At 46.4% G+C, this 23,357-nt stretch overlaps 1 protein-coding gene across 1 annotated transcript in view; it reads left to right on the forward strand.

The window, feature by feature from the left end:
* Window positions 1-1,163: 1,163 nt before the first annotated feature.
* LOC138580607 (retinol dehydrogenase 10-A-like) overlaps window positions 1,164-23,357 on the forward strand; it is a 210,051-nt gene continuing 187,857 nt past the window's right edge. Inside the window, exon 1 of the mRNA XM_069651275.1 lies at window positions 1,164-1,669. Coding sequence (XP_069507376.1) covers window positions 1,220-1,669 — 450 coding nt within the window. The 5' untranslated portion in view covers window positions 1,164-1,219. The remainder of the gene's footprint in view (window positions 1,670-23,357) is intronic.

Genomic DNA, 23,357 nt, shown 5'->3' on the forward strand with positions numbered 1-23,357 from the left:
AAAACCCAAACATCCAACCACAAGTGCCAAGAAATACATCTTGTGCACGTGATCCATAACAGGCTGTGAGTTACTTTTAGGTTATCAGGTGGAGAGACCTAAAGGAGAGAGGGAAGAGAGACTGATGGACTACCGTCCTCCAGACAGCTGGATTTGTTGATATTATTTTGAGTATCTCACAACGTTCATTAGTGTCATCCAAATGAAACAAGGCAACAATTTCTGGTATTCTGAGAGCTGGAGTATGATGCAAAACATGTTTTCTTAGTAGGCATAATTAAGTGAAGCATTAAAATCCGTGTCATTGCCCTGGGTAATTTTTGAGGTCAAAGAAAAGTCTTTGTTGACGAGAACCCTTAGAGTATTTGCTTACTTAGTATCAGGAGAAGGACGAGTCCCTGGTCCACGAGGCTATAAAGAAACTACTGGTGGGAACTGGGATCCTATCATGAGGGTCTCTAGATTAGATGGCTTCTGCTTGAATAGGTGCTACATATCCACGTCTCCAAGGCTAGAAGACAATTCCTCTAGGTGTCACAGCGATTTTGTTTTAAACTAGAAGATATTTCAAAAGAATCTGTGTATCATCAGCTTTATAAGGGGTAATCCAAAACCAGAGAAATAACCCATCAGATACGGTCAGACACAAAATCACCTACATAGCCAGCCACTGGATGCATAGTGGAGTGCCAATCCTAATATAAATGCGCACAAGTGGGTTGGCACCAGAGTTGGTAGTGCCAACATGATTAGAACAGCCCAGCTACCTTTGCATGAAGTATTCACATTTAACAGATGCGCCTGCAGGTGTAGCTTCTTCATCGAAGATACAATGAGGAAGAGACACTTGATAATGATGGGAAACCAGAATAAGCCTCACAAAAGGAAAATAAAAATATGCAACAACGGAGAGGGCCTGCATGCTAGAAAAAATCACTAAACAGAACTATGGTGTTCTTTTTTTTCAGCTAGCCATTTTCTACAGGAACATATTTCTGAAAAGCAGGAATATTCTGGTAAACAGATTGCCGTGTAATTAATTACAGATAATTCCCTGAACTGCAACTCAAAGGGTGTATTGTTTAACAGATGTGTCATGGTGGTTTTGGCCAATTTAATCTTTTAATCCGACATTCCACGTTACAGGGCTTCAGATGCGAATAAGCCACACATTCTTGTCCTTTCTACCAATGCAGCCAGTCTGTGACTATTCTCTGCAATGATGGTGCTGGTGGAATCCCTTATTCTCTTGGCCAATGTGGGTTGGCATGTACTGCAAACCATTATACTGTGGATAAGAAAACCAACGGAGAAATCAGTCGGCAGTGAAATCTGCTTGATAACTGGCACTGCCAGCGGGTTGGGGAGGCTCTTCGCTTTGGAATTTGCCAAGAGAGGTGCAACGCTGGTCTTGTGGGACATACACGCAGAAGGCAATGCTGCAACTGCCACGCAAGTGAGAGCGATGGGTGTCAACGCCTATGCTTATGCTTGCGATGTCAGCCAAAGAGAGGAGGTCTATGAGACAGCAGAAAAAGTGAGAAGGGAGGTGGGCGATGTGACCATCCTCATCAACAACGCTGGGGTGGCCGCCGGCATGCCCCTCCTCCAATGCTCTGATGAACTGCTGGAAAGGACCCTGAGGATGAACTGCCATGCGCATTTTTGGGTAAGTACCTCTCCACAATAGGCACTTGGCAGCAAAATGACAGCCGTATTTCTATTACACAACTAATTGTGACAAAACTGAAAAACTGTTATTGCATGCTTTGGTTTCCAAAAAAAATGATTTGCATTAGAGGGGCATTGTTGCGCAAACCCTATTCAACAAAATCACCTCCCGTCCGCCCCCCAATACCAGCTAAGATGTCCTAACGCTTGTCTGAAGTTACCTTTTTAAGGATAAATTGATATTGGAGTGATACATATATTTGCATTCAAGTATTCCAGTTGATCTGGTCTTTGGTAGTGATTTTGTGGTTAGAAGAGTGGCTTTGGTTAAAACATTAAATGTTTTGTGGCAATTACATTTGTGGTTCAATTACATGTCAACTTCTGCCAAGCAACGTAGTCTAGATGCCCTTTGTACCCCTTCAGTTCTCCTTCCCCTGCTCATAGCTGCACCCTCAATGTCGGTGTGCCTAAATGTTCCAACATTTGAGCAATTTAGTCAGAGACAGCATGTCTATGACACCAGTCATCTTCGAAAGACATCCGAAAAATCATCTCAAAATATGCAACAGCCATTCCTTCAAAAGGCAAAACTTAACACACACCATAGACCGCCTAAAATACCACATTGTGTTACCAAAACACCCATATGTTTAAAAAGTCTGGTAGCAGAGGGATTTTCCACATTATGTAAAAGTGAATAGTTGTCCACCTAAAGTAGGAGATACAGCATGTGCAGTATTGGCATATGCTGATGATTTGGTCATTTTCGACAACACTATTGCTGGTATTAGGCGCTCAGCGGTAGCACTATGGGAGTACGCAAAGATTAATGGGCTAGCTGTTAACCTAGACAAGACCAAAGTGATTAGATTCACGAAGAAAAAAGTTTCTCGTGTTGAGCTTTGGGTGCAGAATAATAATATACTCTACACCCCCTCCTATCGCTACTTAGGAGTTGAAATTGAACCATGGGGTGATTACTCTTTATGTAGACAAAATAGGAGAACTAGGGCTCAGCAAGTTACAGCTTTAATTGCGTCATTTACCAGGAGGCAGGCTGGCTTCACATTATGGGGGACGAGACACCTGTATATACAGGTGTTTGCACCTATGATTACGTATGGCTTGGAAGCACTAATCTCTTCTGATTTAGCTTGGCTGCAAGTGGTGGAGGGAAAATTTTGGCGACGCATTCTGGGGTTACCCCCTAGTGTTCCTATGGCCCTCATAAGGCTGGAGTTGGGTTTACCCTCACTTAAAGCAATGGTACTGAAAAAGAGGGTGGGCCTTTATCTCAAGATGAAGAATAGTTCTCTGAACCCTATGCTGGTCACCATGCAGATAGAAATAAGCAAAAAAGATACTACCTCTCCTCTTCAGAAAAGTATGACCCAATTTCTGAGAGATATTGGCTGGACAGACAGAGGGACATCTATTTCCCAAGAGGTCATGATAGCACTGGGGAAAAAGATAGATCTCTGGGATTGGTTGGAGAACCTTTCTCATCTAGGGTGTCTAAAGTCTTGTGCTTTTGTAAAGTATCGACTCTACAACTTTATGAAACCTCAGGCATATCTATACCTATGCCCCTCAACAAGGCTAAGACGGTTTATTATTCTTTTCCGTATGGAGCAACTTCCGACCATGTGTAATGTGGGACCTAGGGAAAAGATCTCAATGGTTGGACGAATATGTCGTATATGTAATCTACCTGAAAGTCTGGAGACAGCCAAGCATCTACTAACTGAATGCACCATAATGAGACCCACAATTGTCAAGTATCTAGGAGAATTTGCCCATAATCTGGAATTCATACCGGAAAATCAATTCTGGCTATACTGTACTAATACAGCGAATATGCATCTTTTTATTGCATTATATAATGTATGGCTTCAGATTGAAAATGTGATGGATATTCGGATTTAAATGACTGAAATGATTTAAAATGTGTTTTATTATGGAGTTCCCTTTCTATTTTGTATATAATTGATTTTTTTTTTTTTTTATTCTACTCTACTCTTATATTTATATAATTGTATAAACTGTATTTTATTTTTTGTATTCTGTATTTGATTATGTAAAAGTAATATGTGTAAAGTTTGAATTTTTTTCAATCTATATCACATTAAAGTATTTAAATTTAAATTTATTTGAGTTATTGCATGCTTTGGTTTCCAAAAAAAATGATTTGCATTAGAGGGGCATTGTTGCGCAAACCCTATTCAACAAAATCACCTCCCGTCCGCCCCCCAATACCAGCTAAGATGTCCTAACGCTTGTCTGAAGTTACCTTTTTAAGGATAAATTGATATTGGAGTGATACATATATTTGCATTCAAGTATTCCAGTTGATCTGGTCTTTGGTAGTGATTTTGTGGTTAGAAGAGTGGCTTTGGTTAAAACATTAAATGTTTTGTGGCAATTACATTTGTGGTTCAATTACATGTCAACTTCTGCCAAGCAACGTAGTCTAGATGCCCTTTGTACCCCTTCGGTTCTCCTTCCCCTGCTCATAGCTGCACCCTCAATGTCGGTGTGCCTAAATGTTCCAACATTTGAGCAATTTAGTCAGAGACAGCATGTCTATGACACCAGTCATCTTCGAAAGACATCCGAAAAATCATCTCAAAATATGCAACAGCCATGCCTTCAAAAGGCAAAACTTAACACACACCATAGACCGCCTAAAATACCACATTGTGTTACCAAAACACCCATATGTTTAAAAAGTCTGGTAGCAGAGGGATTTTCCACATTATGTAAAAGTGCCTAGGATAACGTTGCACTTGAATGTTGCACATATTTGCTTTACGCAAAACGATAGCTGTAAGAAACAGCACACAATTTGCAAGCAGTAACCTGGGAATAGCGCTGAATATAAAGTGTAAAAAGTGAAATTGACCAGGATACTTCAACATTTGTTAGGGGTCACTTCCCAGTGGTTTGCAGTAGGTTGCTATGATTAGTTATCAGTTAATGGCTCTGTAATCCTGGTCCACTCTCCAATGCTGAATGCCTTCCTTGTGCATTAGTGTTTGCATAGTCTAGAGGTTAGTTTGGGAGCTTCACATTCAGACTGATTGCCCACAGTCAATAATATAACGTTCGCCTTATCATAACATGCTTGGCCTAAAACCCTTGTTGAATATATTATGGACTGAGTTTACCCTGCTGCCATCCACCACTCCTACAGTGTGTTACTGCCACTGCAAGGAAAATGGCAAGTCTACCCCCTCCATCGTCAAAGTGGGCCACAGGACCTGGCAGTACCCACAGGATTAAAGTGCAGAGTGCCAGCTCCTAAGTTGGACTCCTGCATCTGGAAGCCAGTGAAGTAGAGGGAGCTGCAGGCTGCCTTCAACCAGAAGGGCTCTTTAGGGGGGCTTATTCTGGCTGGCGTCTACCCCCCGCTTCTGTAAATGGCATGGGCCAGAGAGGAGAATGCACCTGATATGAATCTGTGCTATCTAGTGCCTAGGTGGGGTATAGGAGTAAAGACATGTGCACCCACTTGCTTCCAGCAGGCCAGCAAGGAAGTGGATCCACCATAAAGCCTCCGTCAGCCTTTGGTCATGTGCATGGCTGGGACCCTGGTCGAGCAGGGTGCTTCTGAGGAAGTCACTGTTGGTGTACAGTTGAAGGAGAAAAGAGACAAATAAGCTCTTTCCGAGTTTACACAGCACTCTGGTGCAATGGTTCGCAAAAGACCCGCTGAAGTGCCCATGTTTCTCTTTCAGCAGCTTTGCCAGGCTGATGGTCTAATGTTGCAAGAGGTTTTTGGGAGAGATACACAACACAAGGACCACTTTGCAACATGGGGTTTACCTGCATTAGTTGAATCCTGTCTGACTCGCTGCCAATCCGACCAAGCAATTCCCGTGTGCGAATGGCAAGGTGTCCAATGATATAGTGCGTGAGTAGTTAAGTGGTCTATCTTCAGTGTCGCGGGTGGGGAGGCGGTCCCAGAAAGCTAACTGGTGTGTCATTGCAGGCAGAGAGAGGAACAGGAAAGGGGCAAGCAGCAGCGCAGAGACAAAAGCATGGCCGGGGGGATAACGGAGTGCTGAGGGCCTAAGAAGAACAGGGGGGATGTGGAGTGGATTGGTATGGGCCCTGAAAACCCCAATAAGGGACAAAGCAGGAATATTCAGTGAGTGGGGGGCTTGAAGGTGATTCCTCCATATTTGAGGTGTCAGCAACGGGCGGACGAGTCCATGAAACATAAGCCGATCCTCCAGCCAGCCAAGATTCGGGGAGAACACATAGCACCAAGGCTGCAAATAGTTTGATGCTGAAAATAGGAACAATTTGGATAACAATTAGGCTATCAAATATGGGCCTTCATAATTCTGGTTGATTCTAAATATCTGTCAAACTCTATTGTTTTGCAGAAGTATAGTTAGTCAAAGTGTGCTTATGGACATTTTTACCAGGAATGGGAGCAATGGTTAGACTGGACCAAGAGTGGGAAAATCAGACTGCAGTCGAGCCAGGAACATTTTCATTAGGAAGTAAAAGAAATAGGGGGTCATTACGAGATTGGTGGTAGTCATGGCGCTATTTGCGCCATGACTGCCACCAATACCGGGTCCGGCACCGCTTTGGTTCAATGGGGACTTACCGGTGTAGTCCGAAGTTTGCGGGACCGGTAAGTCCCCATTGAAGAAGCCATTCCCATTTGAGGACCCATAGGGCTCAAATGGGAATGTGGAAAGCCCTAATAACTGTACCACAAATTATGGTACCGTTATTAGCTCTGAGGTCCCTTAACGGGTCCCGTCCAGAACGGCTGATCAGACCAGCCGTTACTGCAGGGACCCGGTAAGGGACCTCGGAATCGGGCGGTAAGGGATTACCGGCACCGGTGTCCTTACCGGTGCCGGTAATCCCTTACCGCCCACCTCGTAATGACCCCCATTGTGTATTAAAACTTGCGTATTTTCCAGATACTATTTCACTGCCCTGGATGAGCTCTACATGTAGTAGTAGTAGCAGTTAGTCATTTATATAGCGCCTTTATCCCATTAATATGGTCTCAATGCACTTATAGGGGTGAACGCCCTGAGGGGCCAGAGTCCAATGTATGGGAAATTGCCAGTAAAAAATATTATGCGTGTGCACTTTAGGCCGAGACAGGGAGTTGGGGGGCTGACCGTGCCCCAGTGAGTTACCCATGATGGTTAGGCATGTGGATGAGTGCTGGGAGGTGCTCAGGAGAGTACGCAAGCGCAAGAGACTTGTTATGTGTCCACCTCCGATGAATCTTTGTTGTAGGTCGTAGCTGCGTACTGATGTCAACGATATTGTGCTTCATTTTATTAGTCTGGTGTGTGGAGTTAAATGCGTGCGAGTGGGTGGCCATGCCTGCGGCTGGTGTCCACCGAAGTGGTGCTTGACTACGTACCTTGAGGCTCAGTAGGAGCTTTGCCTTTCGTGTGGCTGAGTGATCTGAGTCGTCCAGTCTGCTCCGAGAATTGTACTTTTCTTTGCTCTGTAGAACAAACTATGGAGGAGCAATAATGAAGTTCTGAAAGGTGAAAAACTCAAGGTAAGAGAAGGCGCTGCTCAAGGCTGAAGCAGGTGTATTGGTGGTGTCCCCAAAATTATCTTTTGATGAAAGATTCTTAAAATCAAGGATTTTTCTTGGAGTTGCCAGTTACCTAATTGTTAAAGGCAGCTTTGATGATTTGAAATACTGTGCAGTACTTGTCAGAGCACATGCTGGTTGATTCATGCTTCTACACATGCCATTAGTCTTGTTATTCAAACAAAACTCCAAAAAGGTTGCCACTCAGCTTTTTGGAGCTCCTCTAATTGTGTCTCTCTCTGATACCTGGCAAATAGTTTAAGCTGTCAAATCTTCATTCCTTCAAAAGTAGCAGGGCTGGGTTACCACATCTACTAAACTATATACTTGTTTTCAGGAGTGCCATACAGTTGATTCCCAGCAATAGAACCAACCCACTGATCCAAATCCTAAGGCAAATGGATCACAGTTCCTGAGGCAATTGGTCAAGGATCAGGCAGGCCTCACCTAAATCTTCATCTTAGGTCCTATGTGAAGAGTCTACTTCAGCAAGGAAATGAGTCACTAGTCTGAATCATATTCAAACATAGTCGTCCAGAGCTTGGCGCTATTAAATGAAATCCAGAAATGTGATTGGTTATATTTCATTTCTAGCCATGCAATTGTCAATCTCCTTAAAATAGACAAGCCTCTGTAATGAAGTTACATGTTTTGGATGAGTGATGGGGTTACAGGAACCAAGAGGGAGAGGTGTCACCGCCAGCTATGTGATGTGGGGTGGGAGAAGGAAAACGGTGGTTTCCCCAGGCTCTTGAGCACATCACCAGCCTAGGAAGTCATATCTCACCACTAACTCCCAGGAGATCCCATATGGATCTGTGGGAGAGAGAAAGGGACTAGAAAAGGAAATAAGACTGGGACCAAGGCCAGGGATTTCAAATCAGATTCCAGAACAACTATTTGTCTTCCAAGGAGTAAGGGAATAATATTTGGGGGAAAGGAAATATAGGACGAACTCTAAGGGCCTCATTAGGACCCTGGCAGTCCCGTAATGAACGGTGCCGGTAAGGGACCGGCACCGTTCATTACAGGATGCCCTATTACGAGGACAGCTACAGGACCCGCTAAGGAACGCCTGGTCAGACCAGGTATCCTTAGCGGGTCCCGCAAGCAGTCCAGGATGCTAACAAAGGGCCCTTCATTAACGGGCCCATTGTTAGCATCCTCCCCATTCCCATTGAGCCTTATGGGGCTCAAATGGGAATGGGGATACATTTTTACCGGGTCCCAGAAAAGGGCAATTACCCGTCCGCCAAGGTCGGCATGATCCGGATATTGCCCTTTTCTGGGACGCTGTAAAAAATCATTACCAGCGGCAGCCGTGCCCTTAATAAGTGCACGGCTACCGCCAGGGTCATAATGAGGCCCTAAATCACTTATTTACATAATGAAGCCTCCTAAAATGTATCACCCCCGATGATAATAAAAGAGTCACCCAGTCATTTCTGAGAAAGTTCCAGACCCATTAGGTGTTTGCTTACCCTGTCACCCTGTTCTTTCCCTTGGCTAACATTACCCAGTAAGCATGTTAACATCTGGGAGAAGTCTCCATATGTCCAAAACATTATGTTTGTGAAGACTCACAGTGCCCTTTGCCACAATGGAGACTTGACGTACTACAGGTTTGTATTAGACATTATGTACACAGCTTATGTTCATCACGATTCCAGTGAACCAAAAGATCCGTCTATGGCTGCCAGCAGGACCTACGAGGAAATCTGTGGCTGTGCAGTCCTGCCATCTGCAATTCAGGTAGTGGTTTCATGCTTGTTAAATTATGAGCTACGTCTCTTCGTTGCCTGCCAAACTTGCGGGGAGTCAACTCGCAGAGTGGGAGAGGCACCTTGCCAAGCAGAAGGAAACCACAGAGAAGATAACCAGCAGCAGTAGGAGTCCAGGAAGTCTGTGAGTTAAGATGATGGATGACCCTCTCAATCGCTTGCTCTTCAGAGAACCACTGGCAAACATGGAGAAATGTCCACCATGTGAGAAGACAAATGTAAATTTCAGTAAGCAATCCCTGCTCTCTGTGGTTCCCTAACAGAGCTGAGAACAGTCTGTAATGTATAGACAAAGGAGGAAGGTCCAGGGATAATAGGAAAAAAGGGAGTCCAATGTGGGCGGAATGGAGTGGAATAGATCCGAAAGGGACAGTAAAGAGTGGAATGTCCAGTAGAGGAATGTACGAAGAGGAGGAGTTGAACATGAATAGAAGGACCAGGAGGGAAAAGTAAAAAGTAAAGGAGAAAGCATAATAAGTAGAGACACGGAAAGGGGTGCAGAGAGTGAAGATGGCAGTACAGTGTGGAGATACCTAATTAAACGAGTAGAGAATAGAATATGGGCAAAAGTACTTATGGACTTTGTGAGAACCAGCGAGGAGCAAGGAGAGAAGGAGCAGAGATGGGTGAAATTAATTAATCTTCAGGGGAGAACAAGAGAAGCTAAGAGGCGATGTTAAGATGGCCTGATCACTGCGGGTCATCAAGGAGGTGTAAGAGAGAGGAGACAAGGGAAGCAAAGTAGATCAGTGGATTGGGAAGTGGTCTAGACAGATCCTTCCGATTGAGTTCTTGCCACCCTGAACAGGCAAAGACTGTGGCGGACTTGTTTTTTTCTGGGCTCATGCCCAAAGCTCCCTGGACCCACTGAGATCTGGCACAATGTGACCCAGGTGTGGAAATACCTAAAGACAATCCAGGTCCCACAAGTTGAGATGTGAGGGTGGGGGAAGACTACTTAGAGAGAACTCTGCATCATGACCACAGCTGTGATGACTGAAGAAACCAACCAAATCCAGAAAGAAGTTCAGGGAACACTTAAAATGCCACTGACTGCGAGTGATTTTGTTTAATGATTGGAAGGAATATAGTCCTCAAGCAAAATGGAATTGCTCTCTTGTGCATTGTCCCAGTGCATATCAAGCACTGGACCTATTTGTGTTGTTAAAAAATGCGTTGAACTCTAATTATTAAGTCCTGAATTGTCTGTTGATCCCTTGCCCGTGACACGCCCCATCCATAGGACAGACGCAGTAAGGCCAAGTGCCACCAGTAATCCCTTAATGCCTTCCCAATTTCAAGGTCTATTTCTTGGCTGAAAAGCACAGTTACCGGAAAGGCTTGCTGGGAAAACCTTTCACTAATGTTTGTCCATTCTGTCAGTACAACAAAGACTGGTTACAAGTATTTGTCAAGGGGTGACCCATGCTCTCCTCGTGGAAATTCCTCCAAGTGCAGCAGATCTACCGAGAGCAACTCCCCCATAAATATGATATAATCCCCCCCCAACACACACACTCAAAAGACTGATATTGTAAAAACAATGGAAAACTTCCATGGGATATTTTTCAAATAGTTGTCAGCTTTGACAGAAGGAACATTGGACAAATTAAATTCACAAAAATATTAACTTCATAGGTCTAACATTACAAGGTTTGTAACACCATTTTCTTTAAAGTACAGTTTTCATAAACTCCAAAGGAAATGATGACTTTTGTTTTAAATTCTAACTATGTTCCAGCTGTCATGAAAGAAATTAAACAGGCAAGTTTAAAGGGTGTGTGATTTCTAAACATGCCCAAGGCCTATGTTTTATTCCTGTGCTTTTTGCCATAAATACAGCAACAATTTGTAAGCTTAATTAACTGTTTAGACTAGATGCAATTTCTTTTGTGGAAGCGGCTGTTCATAGGGATTGTTGTTGACTTGAGAGCAGTGCGGCTTGCAAATACGTTTAATTAGCTGATGTAGTGTGGTACGTGATACCGGCATGCTGTTTGCTACCTGCTTGCCTGCCTGACTGTCGGCAGCTACCGATGTTCCGACTGTATCGATCATCTCTGCTGGACAGTGTGCTGCAGAAAGACTGGAAGGAAAAAGAAAGATGGCGAGGCCTGCATGTTGAAAAATGGTTTGAGTGCCCGGCACGATGCAAATGCCCTTTAACGTTGTGGCCCGAGGTTGACACATAGGAGCTTATTTATGTGGCGGCGTAATGTTAATTCAATGCACACAAGTTCTGCATAAAATTTACAACACATTTTCATTCATTTGTATGAGGGAAAGGGGGTGCAGATCGTAAGTTACAATTCTTCCACTGCCTCCCTCTTCACCAAATCTTCACCAAATCCACCTGGCTCCATCATGCCAGTTTGACATTTTCATGCTGGTGTAAATGCTGTGGATTTCTATGGACTCCATCTGTTTTTACACAAGCAAAAACCAGACGGGTTCCATAGGGATACATTGTAAACACTGCCTGCCATGCGTAAATGCAGAGTTCATTACTCTATTTGCACAGCAAGTGCAAATGGCTGTCTTAAAGGCAAGTACCCCACTATTGTACATTCCCCTAAACCACTCCAATATGGAAATTATGCAGGGGGGACCGTTTTACACCAAAGTGTAAAAGTAACAGGACCCTCTGTGTATTGTACGCAAACTTAAAAAATGAGCTCATAGACTCTGTCTCCTGTTTCAGAGAGGCGTCATGTAAGGTTGAATCATTGCTCCACTTGTATTACCACTATACTTTGCTGATATCCAAGCGCTGATCATCTGGAACGCCCTACCCCTGCACATTCGCAATATTGACAATCACATTGGCATTCAGAAAGGCCCTCAAAACGTGGATTTCCTTCCCTCCTCTTCAAACCCTCCCCCTCCCTAAACTCTATCGCTGACCCAAACACAACAACATTCCTATCCACCAATACCACACAGATGCCGGCGCGCTTGCAGCGGCACACCGTGACAATCTATGGTCCTCACCATACACAACAACACTTCTACCCATCAATACCCCAGGGATGCCAGCAGCGTTCACAGAGGCACATCATATAAACGTTCATCCTCCCGAAAAAACACAACACTCCTACCCACCAATATGTCACAGATGCCAGCAGCTTTCGCAGAGGCACTCCATAACAAACTATCACCTCAGCCCCTATCGTCCTTCCCTAACCCCCTAGCGTCCTCCCCTCATCCCCTGCACCCCCCCCCTGGGACTTTCACCCACTGCTCAGACGTTCGTTCCAGGGAGACTATGAATAGCGAGACCAGCCAACCGCATTGGACCAAGAAAAAGAACACTGCAGTCGAATTCCATCCAATCATATGGTACGTATAATTTACACAACATCCGTGGACACAGGCCACAGGCACAGCCACCCTGTCATGCACCAGATAATGCAGCTATGGCTATGCCATTCCCGTCTAGCAACACACATTAACATCCACACTAAAACCCCTGATGTACCTCAACAACTCTGTCATTAGTATACATCGACAACCAATGAAACATAATGTGGTCTAGCTCGGCACACATCAAGTCTTCAACAATAGCACTCTATCCTAAACCATCAACAACGCCCACTCACGTGCCTGACGTCTGGGCTTCTTACTGGAGCCTTGCCAGACACCTAAGTCCTAACCTGGCAAAAATGCACACACGCATCTTCTAATTTAAACTCTTAGAACCTCCTACACATGGTCTGCGGTGTTACTAGGGCGTTCCAACCACAAAGCGCATTGAGGCCATACAAATGGGAAAAGGGCACTATTTAAATCGCTAATACAATAAAATAGAATACAATATGGAGCAACCTACCCGGTAGGAAATAGATTTCTCCTAAAAATTGAAGGAATGAAAATAAGTGCCCTTCTTTTTGCCAACAACATGGTAATTATGGATCAGAATTATTTTTTTTACTTGATAGAGAGACTCTTGGCCTCAATTAAATATTTTCTTAGTAAAGATTTGGAGCTCAATTTCCCAAAAAGATAGATTGTAATCTAGGGAGGAACGGCAAGGTGGAATGAGCCGCGGCCTAAGGATGGAAACGAGTACTCCACTCAAACGACAAAAGTAACTAGGTGTCACTTTTTCAGAAAGTGGGCCCTGGGAACCTCATGTCAGAGTCGTCACTGGCAAGATGAAAAAGGCAAGGGCAAACATAACTGACTTCTCTAATAGGTATTGAGGGAAAACTTCTACTTCCCTCAACATCAGTGACACAAAGGTAGTAGCAGCAACTTTATATGGAGCTGCTATTTGGAGAGTAATATCTGTTGCTGTTCTTGCTATTTTGAAGCAGATTTCTTGCGAGCAGGGATGCATTTATCTACACCCTGTCAGATGGCACAGATGGCAGCCATATACTGCGAGTTCTCAAGACTTCCAACATCTCCAAAGCTCCATTTTGGCCTCATGAACCAATGCGTCAAGCAATTAACAAAACCGGAATATCCCTTTGCTGTGAGGGTGATGAGGGAAATGATAACTTGAAAACCTGGAATGTCATCACACCGGGTTAAGCACATCATTGGGTTTTTATGTAATCTGGATCGGCCGATTTAACAGTATATTCTTTGCCAGAGAATATTAAGTATTTGATGAAGAAGGAGGAGGTACACTTTCAGGAGAAACAGTGAGCTGTAACATGGTTGCCCTTAAGACCATGCAGTTCTCGATCAGGGTATCAGGTTCTAAACCCCATTTGGGAAGTTAGGCGTTCCTGACAGGATTTTTGAGTCCGGACTGTATAAAGGGGCGATAGCTGTCACAAATGGAAGCATGAGTGTTATAAAGCAAGAGTGTGAGACTGCGCAGTGCAGAAAAACGATAACACTGCACGTTATTTATTGTTATGAGTCATTCTCAGAGGCAAAGGGCGAGCTGGCTGAAGCCAGAGCAAAGGATGGCATCGCAGTCCGTGCTTTTCAATTTTTGGGGAGGCGTGGCTCTGAGTTCTCCCAGTAAACTATCCCGGGCACTTAGCACTATACCGGGCACTTAGCAATTTTTAAAATATCTGCTACAGTTATGAGATATGTGTGCTTCTGCTAAAACTGCCAATTGTACAAGGCTATTTTAAAGTTGTGTGTTGTTGACAATTTGTTCTAAATAAAATGTGTATTTTCTTAGTGAAAAGTTAGTGTAAAAAAAGATAACGTGAGGCATTTTCTGTGCACGCAGACCCTTCACCTTTCTTGTATTTAAAAGCTTTCATTTTATAATAGCACAGAGTACGTCCTGTACATTCAAGCAGTTAGTAAATGATAATAATGGCAGTGACATATGATATAACAGACAAAGTAATTATCAGCATGGAATTAGAGTCCAAACGCAAACAACAACATAAGGATTAGAGGAGGTTAATACAAGAATGGATTTTAAAATGGTTGTGAACAGACTAATAATAATAATAATAATAATTCTTTAATGTGATATAGAATGAAAATAAATTCAAACTTTACACATATATTAATAATCATTCGTATAAGATCAAACATATAAAATCATAAACATAAAATCATCAATCATAGGTCACTGCTAATGACATCTAGTGCAAAAACATAATTACTAACAACCTTCATATTGTTTGCCAGTACTTTAACTGGTTTGCAAATAATCCTGAGCAACTAAGTATTGATGATTGGGTATGCTTGAGTTCCCAATCCAGGTTCTATCTGTTGCCAGACATTATAGAGTGCTATAAATAGATGCATGTTGGTTGTGTTGGTACAGTACTGCCAGAATGGAGATTTAGGTATACTAAGAGGGTCATGCACAAATTCCCCTAGGAAATATACAATGGTCTTCTTTAGTGCCATACATTGAGTTAGAACATGTCTGGCTGTCTCTGGGCACAAGGGAGATTTGCACACTCGGCAGGTTCGCTCTGCTATAGGAATATTTTCCCTTGCTCCTATGATAGATAAGGTGGGTAATTGTTCTAATCGAAACAGAATAATAAAACGGCAGAGTCTTCTGTTGGGACATAGGAAAAGGTAGTCCTGCGGTTTCATGAACTTATAAACTCTGTAGTTCACAAAACGGTGTGATTTGAGGGTGTCCAGATGAGCAAAGTACTCAAGCCAATCCCAAAGGTCCACCTTTTTCTCCAGTGCATTTAACATTTCTTTGGTCACACTTGTCCCTTTAAGAGTCCAACCAATTTCATTAAGGAATTTTCCCATATCTTTATATAAAGACGAAGTGGTAAGTTTTTTACTTAATTCCTGATGTAAAACTATAAGCAGAGGGTTAAGAGATCCACTTGTCATCTTAAGATAGAACCCAGTTCTTCTTTTTAGTACCATAGCTTTAAGCGAAGGCAGGCCCAGTTCTAATCTTATCAGGGCCATTGGGACCCCTGGGGGAAGCCCCAACATTCGTCGCCAGAACTTTCCCTCTAGCACTTGGAGCCACGCCAAATTCATCGTCAGCAGCGATTCCAGACCATAAATGACCATCGGTGCGAAAACTTGCATATAGAGGTGGCGTGTTCCCCACAAAGTAAAGCCCCCTTGTTTGCTCGTGAAAGATGCAATGAGTGAGATCACTTGAAGGGCCCTGGCAATACGTCCCTGTTTGCATAGAGCATAGTCACCTAGAGGCTCTATTTCCACTCCTAGGTAGCGGTAAGACGGGGCGTACAAAATTGTGTGTTTATGTACTGTCAGATTCACACGGGTTAGTCTTTTCCTAGTGAATCTCAGAACGTTAGTCTTCTCCAGATTGATGGTTAGGCCATTGATCTTGACGTATTCCCAAAGAGCATGGGCAGAACGTCTCAGCCCACCAATGGTGTTATCGAGGACTACCAAATCATCTGCATACGCCAGGACCACACATAACGCATCACCTATTTTTGGTGGACAGTTATTGACCTCCGCAAGTGTCGCAGGGATATCATGTACATACAAGTTATAAATAAGAGGCGCTGTAACGCAACCCTGCTTGACCCCTCTATTTTGCCTAACATTTTGGGTCGAATGGCCCTCCTGGTTGAGTCGTAGGCGCACCGAGGTGTCTCGGTGAAGCAGTCTGAGATAATATAACAAACCTATGGGGCAGCCCAATGCTTCAAGCTTGTTCCAAAGTCTTGCTCTTGGGATCGAATCGAATGCGGCCTTAAAGTCAATAAATAATGCGTACATAGGGGGCTTGCCCCTACTAAGTGCCCTCGTACGCAGTATATCCATTACAAAAAGGTTATGTGATGTTGAAAACTCCCTCCTAAAACCGCATTGGAATCTACTCAATATTCGAGTTTTCTCAACCCATTTTTGCATTTCACAAAGCAAAAGTGAGGCAAAGAGTTTCCCAGTGACATCCAGCATGGATAAGAGTCTGTAATTATTAGGATCAGTCCGGTTGCCCTTTTTAAACACCGGGATCAGAATAGCGGTTTGCCAGGATCGAGGAATTTCCCCCAGTGCAAAGACCTTGTTAAAAAGTACCGATAATAACTCTGCCCAAAGGGACGGGTTTCTTTTCAACACCACATTTGCTAGCCCATTAGGGCCTGGGGCTCTAGATGACTTGAGAATCACAATTTTATTGAGTATTGCCCCAGGCGAGACGTCAAAGGGTTGATTAACAGGAGGCATTCCCCTAGGGCAACTCCCAGACCCATCCTCTTCCTCATTGCGATTAAGGAGGAATTGTTCCCATATTTTCACATTAATAGGATTGGCTACATAACCTTTCGCCTTGGTTCTGTTCTCATTTAAGAGTGCCCAGATGCTTCGAGAGTTTCTGGAACAGATGGTTTTAACGAGTCGCTGATAACAATTGTTCTTCTCTGTCATCTTGATACTCTTCACCTCTGATCTATATCGATTTTTAATCGTTCTTAATTTCTCACAATATAGAACTCCAGAGAAATTCTGGGATTTTAGGGTGCGTATCATTCTTCTGAGTCCTCTCTTAGCATCCCTAATTTTCCTACTATAGGGGAGAGGGACATTTCCCTCTTTCATGGCATACCCCTTTTTAATAGCTGCATGAAGGCCTGAAAATCCTGTTATCCACTCTTCTATTTCATTTACAGACATGGCCCTCATTACGACCCTGGCGGAAATCGAAAAACGATGGCGGAAATGCAATACCGCCATCGAATAGCGCTCGGTGCGACTATGACCCGTCACCGCAAAGTACGAAGCCATTAGCGACACCGTAGTGAACGCCAACGCTAACTGCACCAAGCACGCGCGCGCGCGCCATGCCAAACCGCAAACACCACCATGGTGCAACGGTACGCCAATTCCGACCCTAGCGGACATGTACCTAACGCCATCAGGCATGGCGGAATGTACCATTCCGCCATGGCGAGAAGTACGGCATCGCGAATCAACCGTAAACGGCCCCACTGAGTGCCTGTACACCGCTCCCTGCCCACAAAGTACAACTCCCCGTAGGTGCAATGAAGCCACAATGCAACCATTGAAATGTACAAGTCACCCATGCATGCCAACGAACAAAAGAAACACAAGAGGGGCCAATGGGAGCTGCAGGGCACAGATGGCACGAATACAGAAGCCATCCCAATGGACATGACCACAGTCCCCCACCAAGAAACGCACGCAAACACAGGCACCTGTGACCAGCAATATTCCGAAAACCACATCATTCAACCAGTCCACCTGGCTGACCGGCATCTGTTACACAAAACCCAATCCCCCGCCCCTGAGCATGACAACATTCAAACTGGCATATTGGCAGCCCCCATCCCTGACCTCACTGGGCTTCGTAGGCAAACGCGCACAGCACAGTACCACGCAACTAAACCCCGAAGCTGGAACCCAATGCAGATCTCCTCACAATACATCGCCCCCCAAATAGGCATATGCCACATCACTTGCAAAGAAAAACGCTACACGGGCCAAATCAGAATAGAAATTTTATGCACATCAAAATCACCAAGCACATACAGCCATCAGGCCATGAACTCCAAAACACTAATCACCATTGTGGGCTGCTTCCGCAAGAAATGACCAGCCACTACCTGTGTGTCGCCCTGTTCCCCCATGGTACACAGAGCCACATTCACGTACGAAAAGGCAACATGGAAGCGCACAGAACCGCAGGGCCGTCCCAATGGGGAGGCACTAGTCCAGCTGAAAGGCCGAAATGTTGCTCCGAGCCACCAGTACTGCGTAAGGGCATGTGGCCCATTGGCGATCGTCCCATAAGATCGTAATGCTGCTCCACTGATTAACACGAAGCAGCAGGTGTCGGGAGTAAAATCCATCTGCAGGAGTGGCATACAGATGGCAGTGGCAAAAGGGGAGGAGATACCCGTCAACCAAAAGAAAAGAAAAAGAACAGAATGGCCATCAGAACTACATACCAACAACTCACTTCAATGATCACACGAAATCCACAGCCATATGCATGCTAGCCCACTCCAAAGGAACATCACCACCCCAAAACCACTTGCGACTCATAACCATCTATATCGAGGTGCAAACACCATCACAAACGAGTGTCTGAGGGCGCCTCGAGACAGGGAGCGCTCAACAAGGCCAGATGGACGATGGTCCCACTATGGCAGCCCTGCATCACATAGCGTAGGGGAGGCGGATAGATCCCAAGAAGCCCTGTACATGGCAAACTCTGTATCAAATCACCTGCCCATGCATCCATCCATCATTCCCTCATCCCGGGATCAAAATGCCTGAATAATTACTCACATAACATTAGAAACATCCATTGAGTCTGTGCGTTATGCAGCCTGCTAAATCCACAGTGCCCCAGCCCGTAATTCCAGTGTTGTGAAGTAACATGTATTTGGGAACGGACGGCCTCATCGCCCACGTAGCTATTGCGCATCCCAAACTATTCATATCAATCATTGCTCCCTCGCCATGGGCCCTGTCTCAAGGACATAGAACAATAGAACGTTACATTTGCAGTCAGACCTGTGGGCATCTCCTCGCCGCTAGCTGGAAACCGAAAGCGCCGCCCTTCGAATTCCTCATTTGCAACATCACGTCGAAAAGGCATCTGTGGCCGTTTGAAATCACTAATTATTCCATCGAGTGCGGCTGTGTGTGAAAATGGCAACTGCCTTCACCCACGAATGGGACGCCCCGCCCGTCGTTGCAACTCGGTACAGTGATGCATGAGGGCCCACCGTTACTCGAGTACTACGTCCCACTGACCCCTCACAAGTCTGTTCGCGACTGCACAGATAGTATGTGAAACAATGGGACCACAGCAGAATGAACATATCAACCAATCTTACACGGCCATCGGGTACAAATACATGATTGCAATAGCAAGATACAATTCCCCGAATTGCAGCGTTGTGCGCGGGACGTGCTCGGCCAAAGGGGAGAGCAGTTTGCACAGGTGGAATCAATCACCACAGGTGGAGGCCATACAGCCTGAAAACACATAAATTGCACAGCCAGTCTCCTCCCACAACCACACCGAAATGCTACCGGCAGGACTCGCGATGTTGGCCCTGGGGGACCTGATAGCACTGCAAGTGCTCCGACTCCAAGAAGTAGACGAACACCAACTACAACCAGTCGCACGGAGGAGACGCAGGAGGAGGAGGAGGCCAAGGCAGGGCCAGCAAGGCCCACCAGCACAGCCACTACCACCACGCAGGCAGCCCGCAATTCAACGCCTCCGAGCACATCCGTTCAACCTCACTGATGAGCAGATCCACACCCTCTACCGTCTGGACCGGGACACCATAGCCGCCATTGTGGACATGACACAGGCTGACCTTGTCAGCATGATAGATAGCCCAACCGCCATCCCACCCCTACTGAAGGTGGTGTCTGTACTCCACTTCCTGGCCACAGGCACCTACCAGCACACAGTCGGACAGTTGCATGGCATTTCTCAGCCACTGTTCTCACGGACACTATTGCAAGTGCTCGATGCCCTCCTGCAGCACGCAGACGACTACATCTCTCTATCACGCTCGGAGCAGGAAATAACCAACACAAAAGTGGGATTCCATGCACTTGCCGGCATACCGGGTTGCATTGGTGCCATCGACTGCACCCATGTTGAATTGGTCGTCCCACATGCCATGGAGGCCCAGTACCGCAACCGAAAACAATTTCATTCCCTGAATGTACAGATGGTGTGTGACTCCAACAGGATCATTACACATTGTTGTGCCCGATTCCCTGGATCAACCCATGATTCTATGGTCTTGAGGAACTCTACAATACCACGCTACATGGAGCGACACGCAGGGAACAGATCCTGGCTACTCGGTGAGTCTCATTACATGCATGATGATGTGGGGTATGTGAATTGTCAATGACCTGCCAGGAAGGGGGGGGGGGGTGTGCGTACGTATCAATGGCATTCCACATCATACGTTTCTCGTCCACATACAGGTGATGCTGGATATCCACTGAAGAGATGGCTCCTCACACCAGTCCGGAACCCACGGGACCAGCATGAGGAGGACTACAACCATGCCCACTCACGTACCCGTGTAGTCATTGAACAGGCATTCGGCCTACTGAAGACCCGTTTCCGCTGCCTCAGCAGGTCTGGCGGGGCACTCCTGTACCGCCATGAGAAGGTTGCAAAGATGGTGATGGCATGTGTCATGCTCCACAACATGTGCGTACGTAGAAATGTGCCCATGCCCCCTGACGCAGAACTGCAAGCACCTGATGATGGTCATGATGAGGGTGGGGATGTGGCAGCACCTCATGGAGTCTGCGAGGCACCGGAGGGCCGTGACATTCGTCAGCATCTCATTGATGTATGCTTCTAGCACTCACGCCTGGTGGCTGATACATGGACACGGGACTCGTGGCACTGCGTGTGTCTGGGACATGCACAATATGGACTGTACGCCTATGATGGCCTAGTACACAAAGATCAATGTCCACACTTCTCATTGGTTGATCGTGCACTTTTTATGGCATATGTGATATCATGTTGAACACCCTATCGACCCGCCACCCAAGTGAGCCCAACACACCCCCTCCACCCTCCTACCTCCCCCCCGAACACCAGTGTCCAAAGATGCTCATTGTCAGTGGGCTGTCGCTATTGCATGCCCCCTCTGCGGGTATCAGGGGCACCCCTGCCTGTGGAGCGCAGGTTCCTTCCAGATCTACGTTGGGGGCTGCCCTGGACGGAACTTGCAACGGATGATGTGTCTGCCTGCTCACGTCCATGCATGTCCCTAAGGGTTTGCGAGAGCTCAGTGAGCACACGGCGCACTGCGGCAAGTTCGGCACATACGTCTTTGGACGTCGCATGCAGTTCCCCCCTCAGGCTCTCGGTGCTACTCTCCATTTGGACTCTCAGGCTCTCGGTGCTACTCTCAATTTGTGCCCTTAGCGTCTCTGTACCTCTCTCCATTTCTGCCCTAAGTGTCTCTGTTGATGTTTCTATGTCTGCCTTGGTGCCCCCACATTCATCGGCATGGCCCTTGAGGAGTGTGGCCATTTGCTGCTGTTGGACGATTAACTTGTCGAGGGACTGTTGCCTCTGCTGGGCCATGGCCATTTGCGGTGGTGTCACAGAGGGGCTGTTGTCCTCATGTTGCCTTGCCACAGGGCTTGTGGGGGATGGCCAGTCGTCGTCTTGTGGCTGCACCTGCGTGGTATCCTCATGTTGTACGGGATGGGACAGACAGGGGGATTGGGACAGGTCATGGATGGATCTGACCTCGACATCCCCGTCTTCTGTGTCCGAGCATGCTGCCATCAATGGGGTGTCACCTATGGTGCTGCTGCCACCAGAGGCAGTGCCTTCTGTGGCATCCATTGGGGGGACCTGTGGTGGTGGTGTTGTGGGCATGCTGGCTGCTGGGGTGCCTGTTGATGTTCCCTCCTCTGTGCTGCCACCTGATTTGTGCTGCTGCCGTGTCTTGATGCGTGCAGCTGAGGTGGAGGGTCTCTGGCCGTTGGTCTTGGCCCTCTTTGCAGGTGTGCTGGTAGGGGTGTCCTGTAGCTTGTCGTTTGGATCGGACCCTGTGGTGGAGTAAAGGAGGGCGAGGGTTATTGATGGGTCAGTGGGAATTGGAATGGCATTGTATCACATGCATTGGGGTGGTACCTGAGGGTGATTTGGGTCGGGGTCTTGGAGGTGCTTTGATTTGTGTGTGGAGTGAGGGTGCAGTTGTTTGGCAGCCTGCAGTTAGGGTGTGCCTGCTGCACGTGTAGTGCGTGTATTAGGGGTTTTTAATTATTTATGTATTTATTGTGGGTTTTGACGTGCGCTTTCAGGCCGATGTGTGTGGACGTTCTCCTGGACATGTGTTTCTGTTGCACTATGTGGACGCATGGTACTTCACATGGTTGGACTTTGTGGATTTGGCATTGTTTTATCTGGCCCACCTACCTGAATCTTCGGATGTCTGCACTCCTTTCTCCATCCCTCCGACTCCCTCTATGCTCTCCATTCCGATGGTGGAGGCACAGATTTCTTCCCAGGGGGTCAACTTGATGGGTGATTCAGGACCTCCCCCGGTGGCTGTGGCAATGTTGCGGTTGGCAGAGAGTATGCTGCGGACGCGTATCCGCAGGTCGTCCCATCGCTTGCGGCATTGCTGTGGGGTGCGGGGTGCGGTCCCCACCGCACTTACCCGCTGTGCCACCAGAGCCCATATGGCCTTCTTGTTTGCAAGTGCCGTCCTGGTCATTTGCGTGGAGAAGACGACGGCAGCATTCTCCTGGAGGGTCTCTGTTAGCACGGTGAGTTCCTCACGGGAGAAGTGGACCTGCCGCTTGCGGTCGCACGCTTTCTTCGCTACTTTTCCCATTTTTCTTGGTTTCGCTAGGGTGGTTGACGGGTTGGGGTGTGTTTCAGGGTAGTGATTTTAGTGGTTGTGTGGTTTTGGTGTTTTTATAGGTGTACGCCGGGATGTTTCCCGTTCCGGGCCCATGTTTTAACTTCCGTTTCCGTATATTTCCGGGCACCGTACTTTCCGGTAGGCGCACACTGCGGTGACCGCTAAGAGGGGTGGCGGTATTGCACCTAGGGCGCCGTACGGCGGCAGTGTGGGCCGTTTTGGGGTCATTTCCGCCATCGCGGACTTTGCACTTCCGCCGTGGCGTGGTGCTCGTGCCCGATGGGTCGGAATGGGCCGCACTTTGCTCCTTCGTACAATGGCGGAAACGCTATTTACGCTGTGGCGCTCCGGTCAGTCGCTTTCCGCAAGGGTCGTAATGAGGGCCAGCCAGGAAGTCACTCCTGCCCTCTTCAATCTCCCGCTTAAGTGCTTCAGAGACCGCTCTGATATTCTTCTCCGACCAAACTATACTGGTTCACCCAGGAAGAGCAAGGAAGCCTCCATAGGTGTTTCAGTTTC

The sequence above is a fragment of the Ambystoma mexicanum genome, chromosome 3p (genome assembly GCF_040938575.1).
Source record: "Ambystoma mexicanum isolate Mex_15411 chromosome 3p, UKY_AmexF1_1, whole genome shotgun sequence".
Taxonomy (NCBI): Eukaryota; Metazoa; Chordata; class Amphibia; order Caudata; family Ambystomatidae; genus Ambystoma; species Ambystoma mexicanum.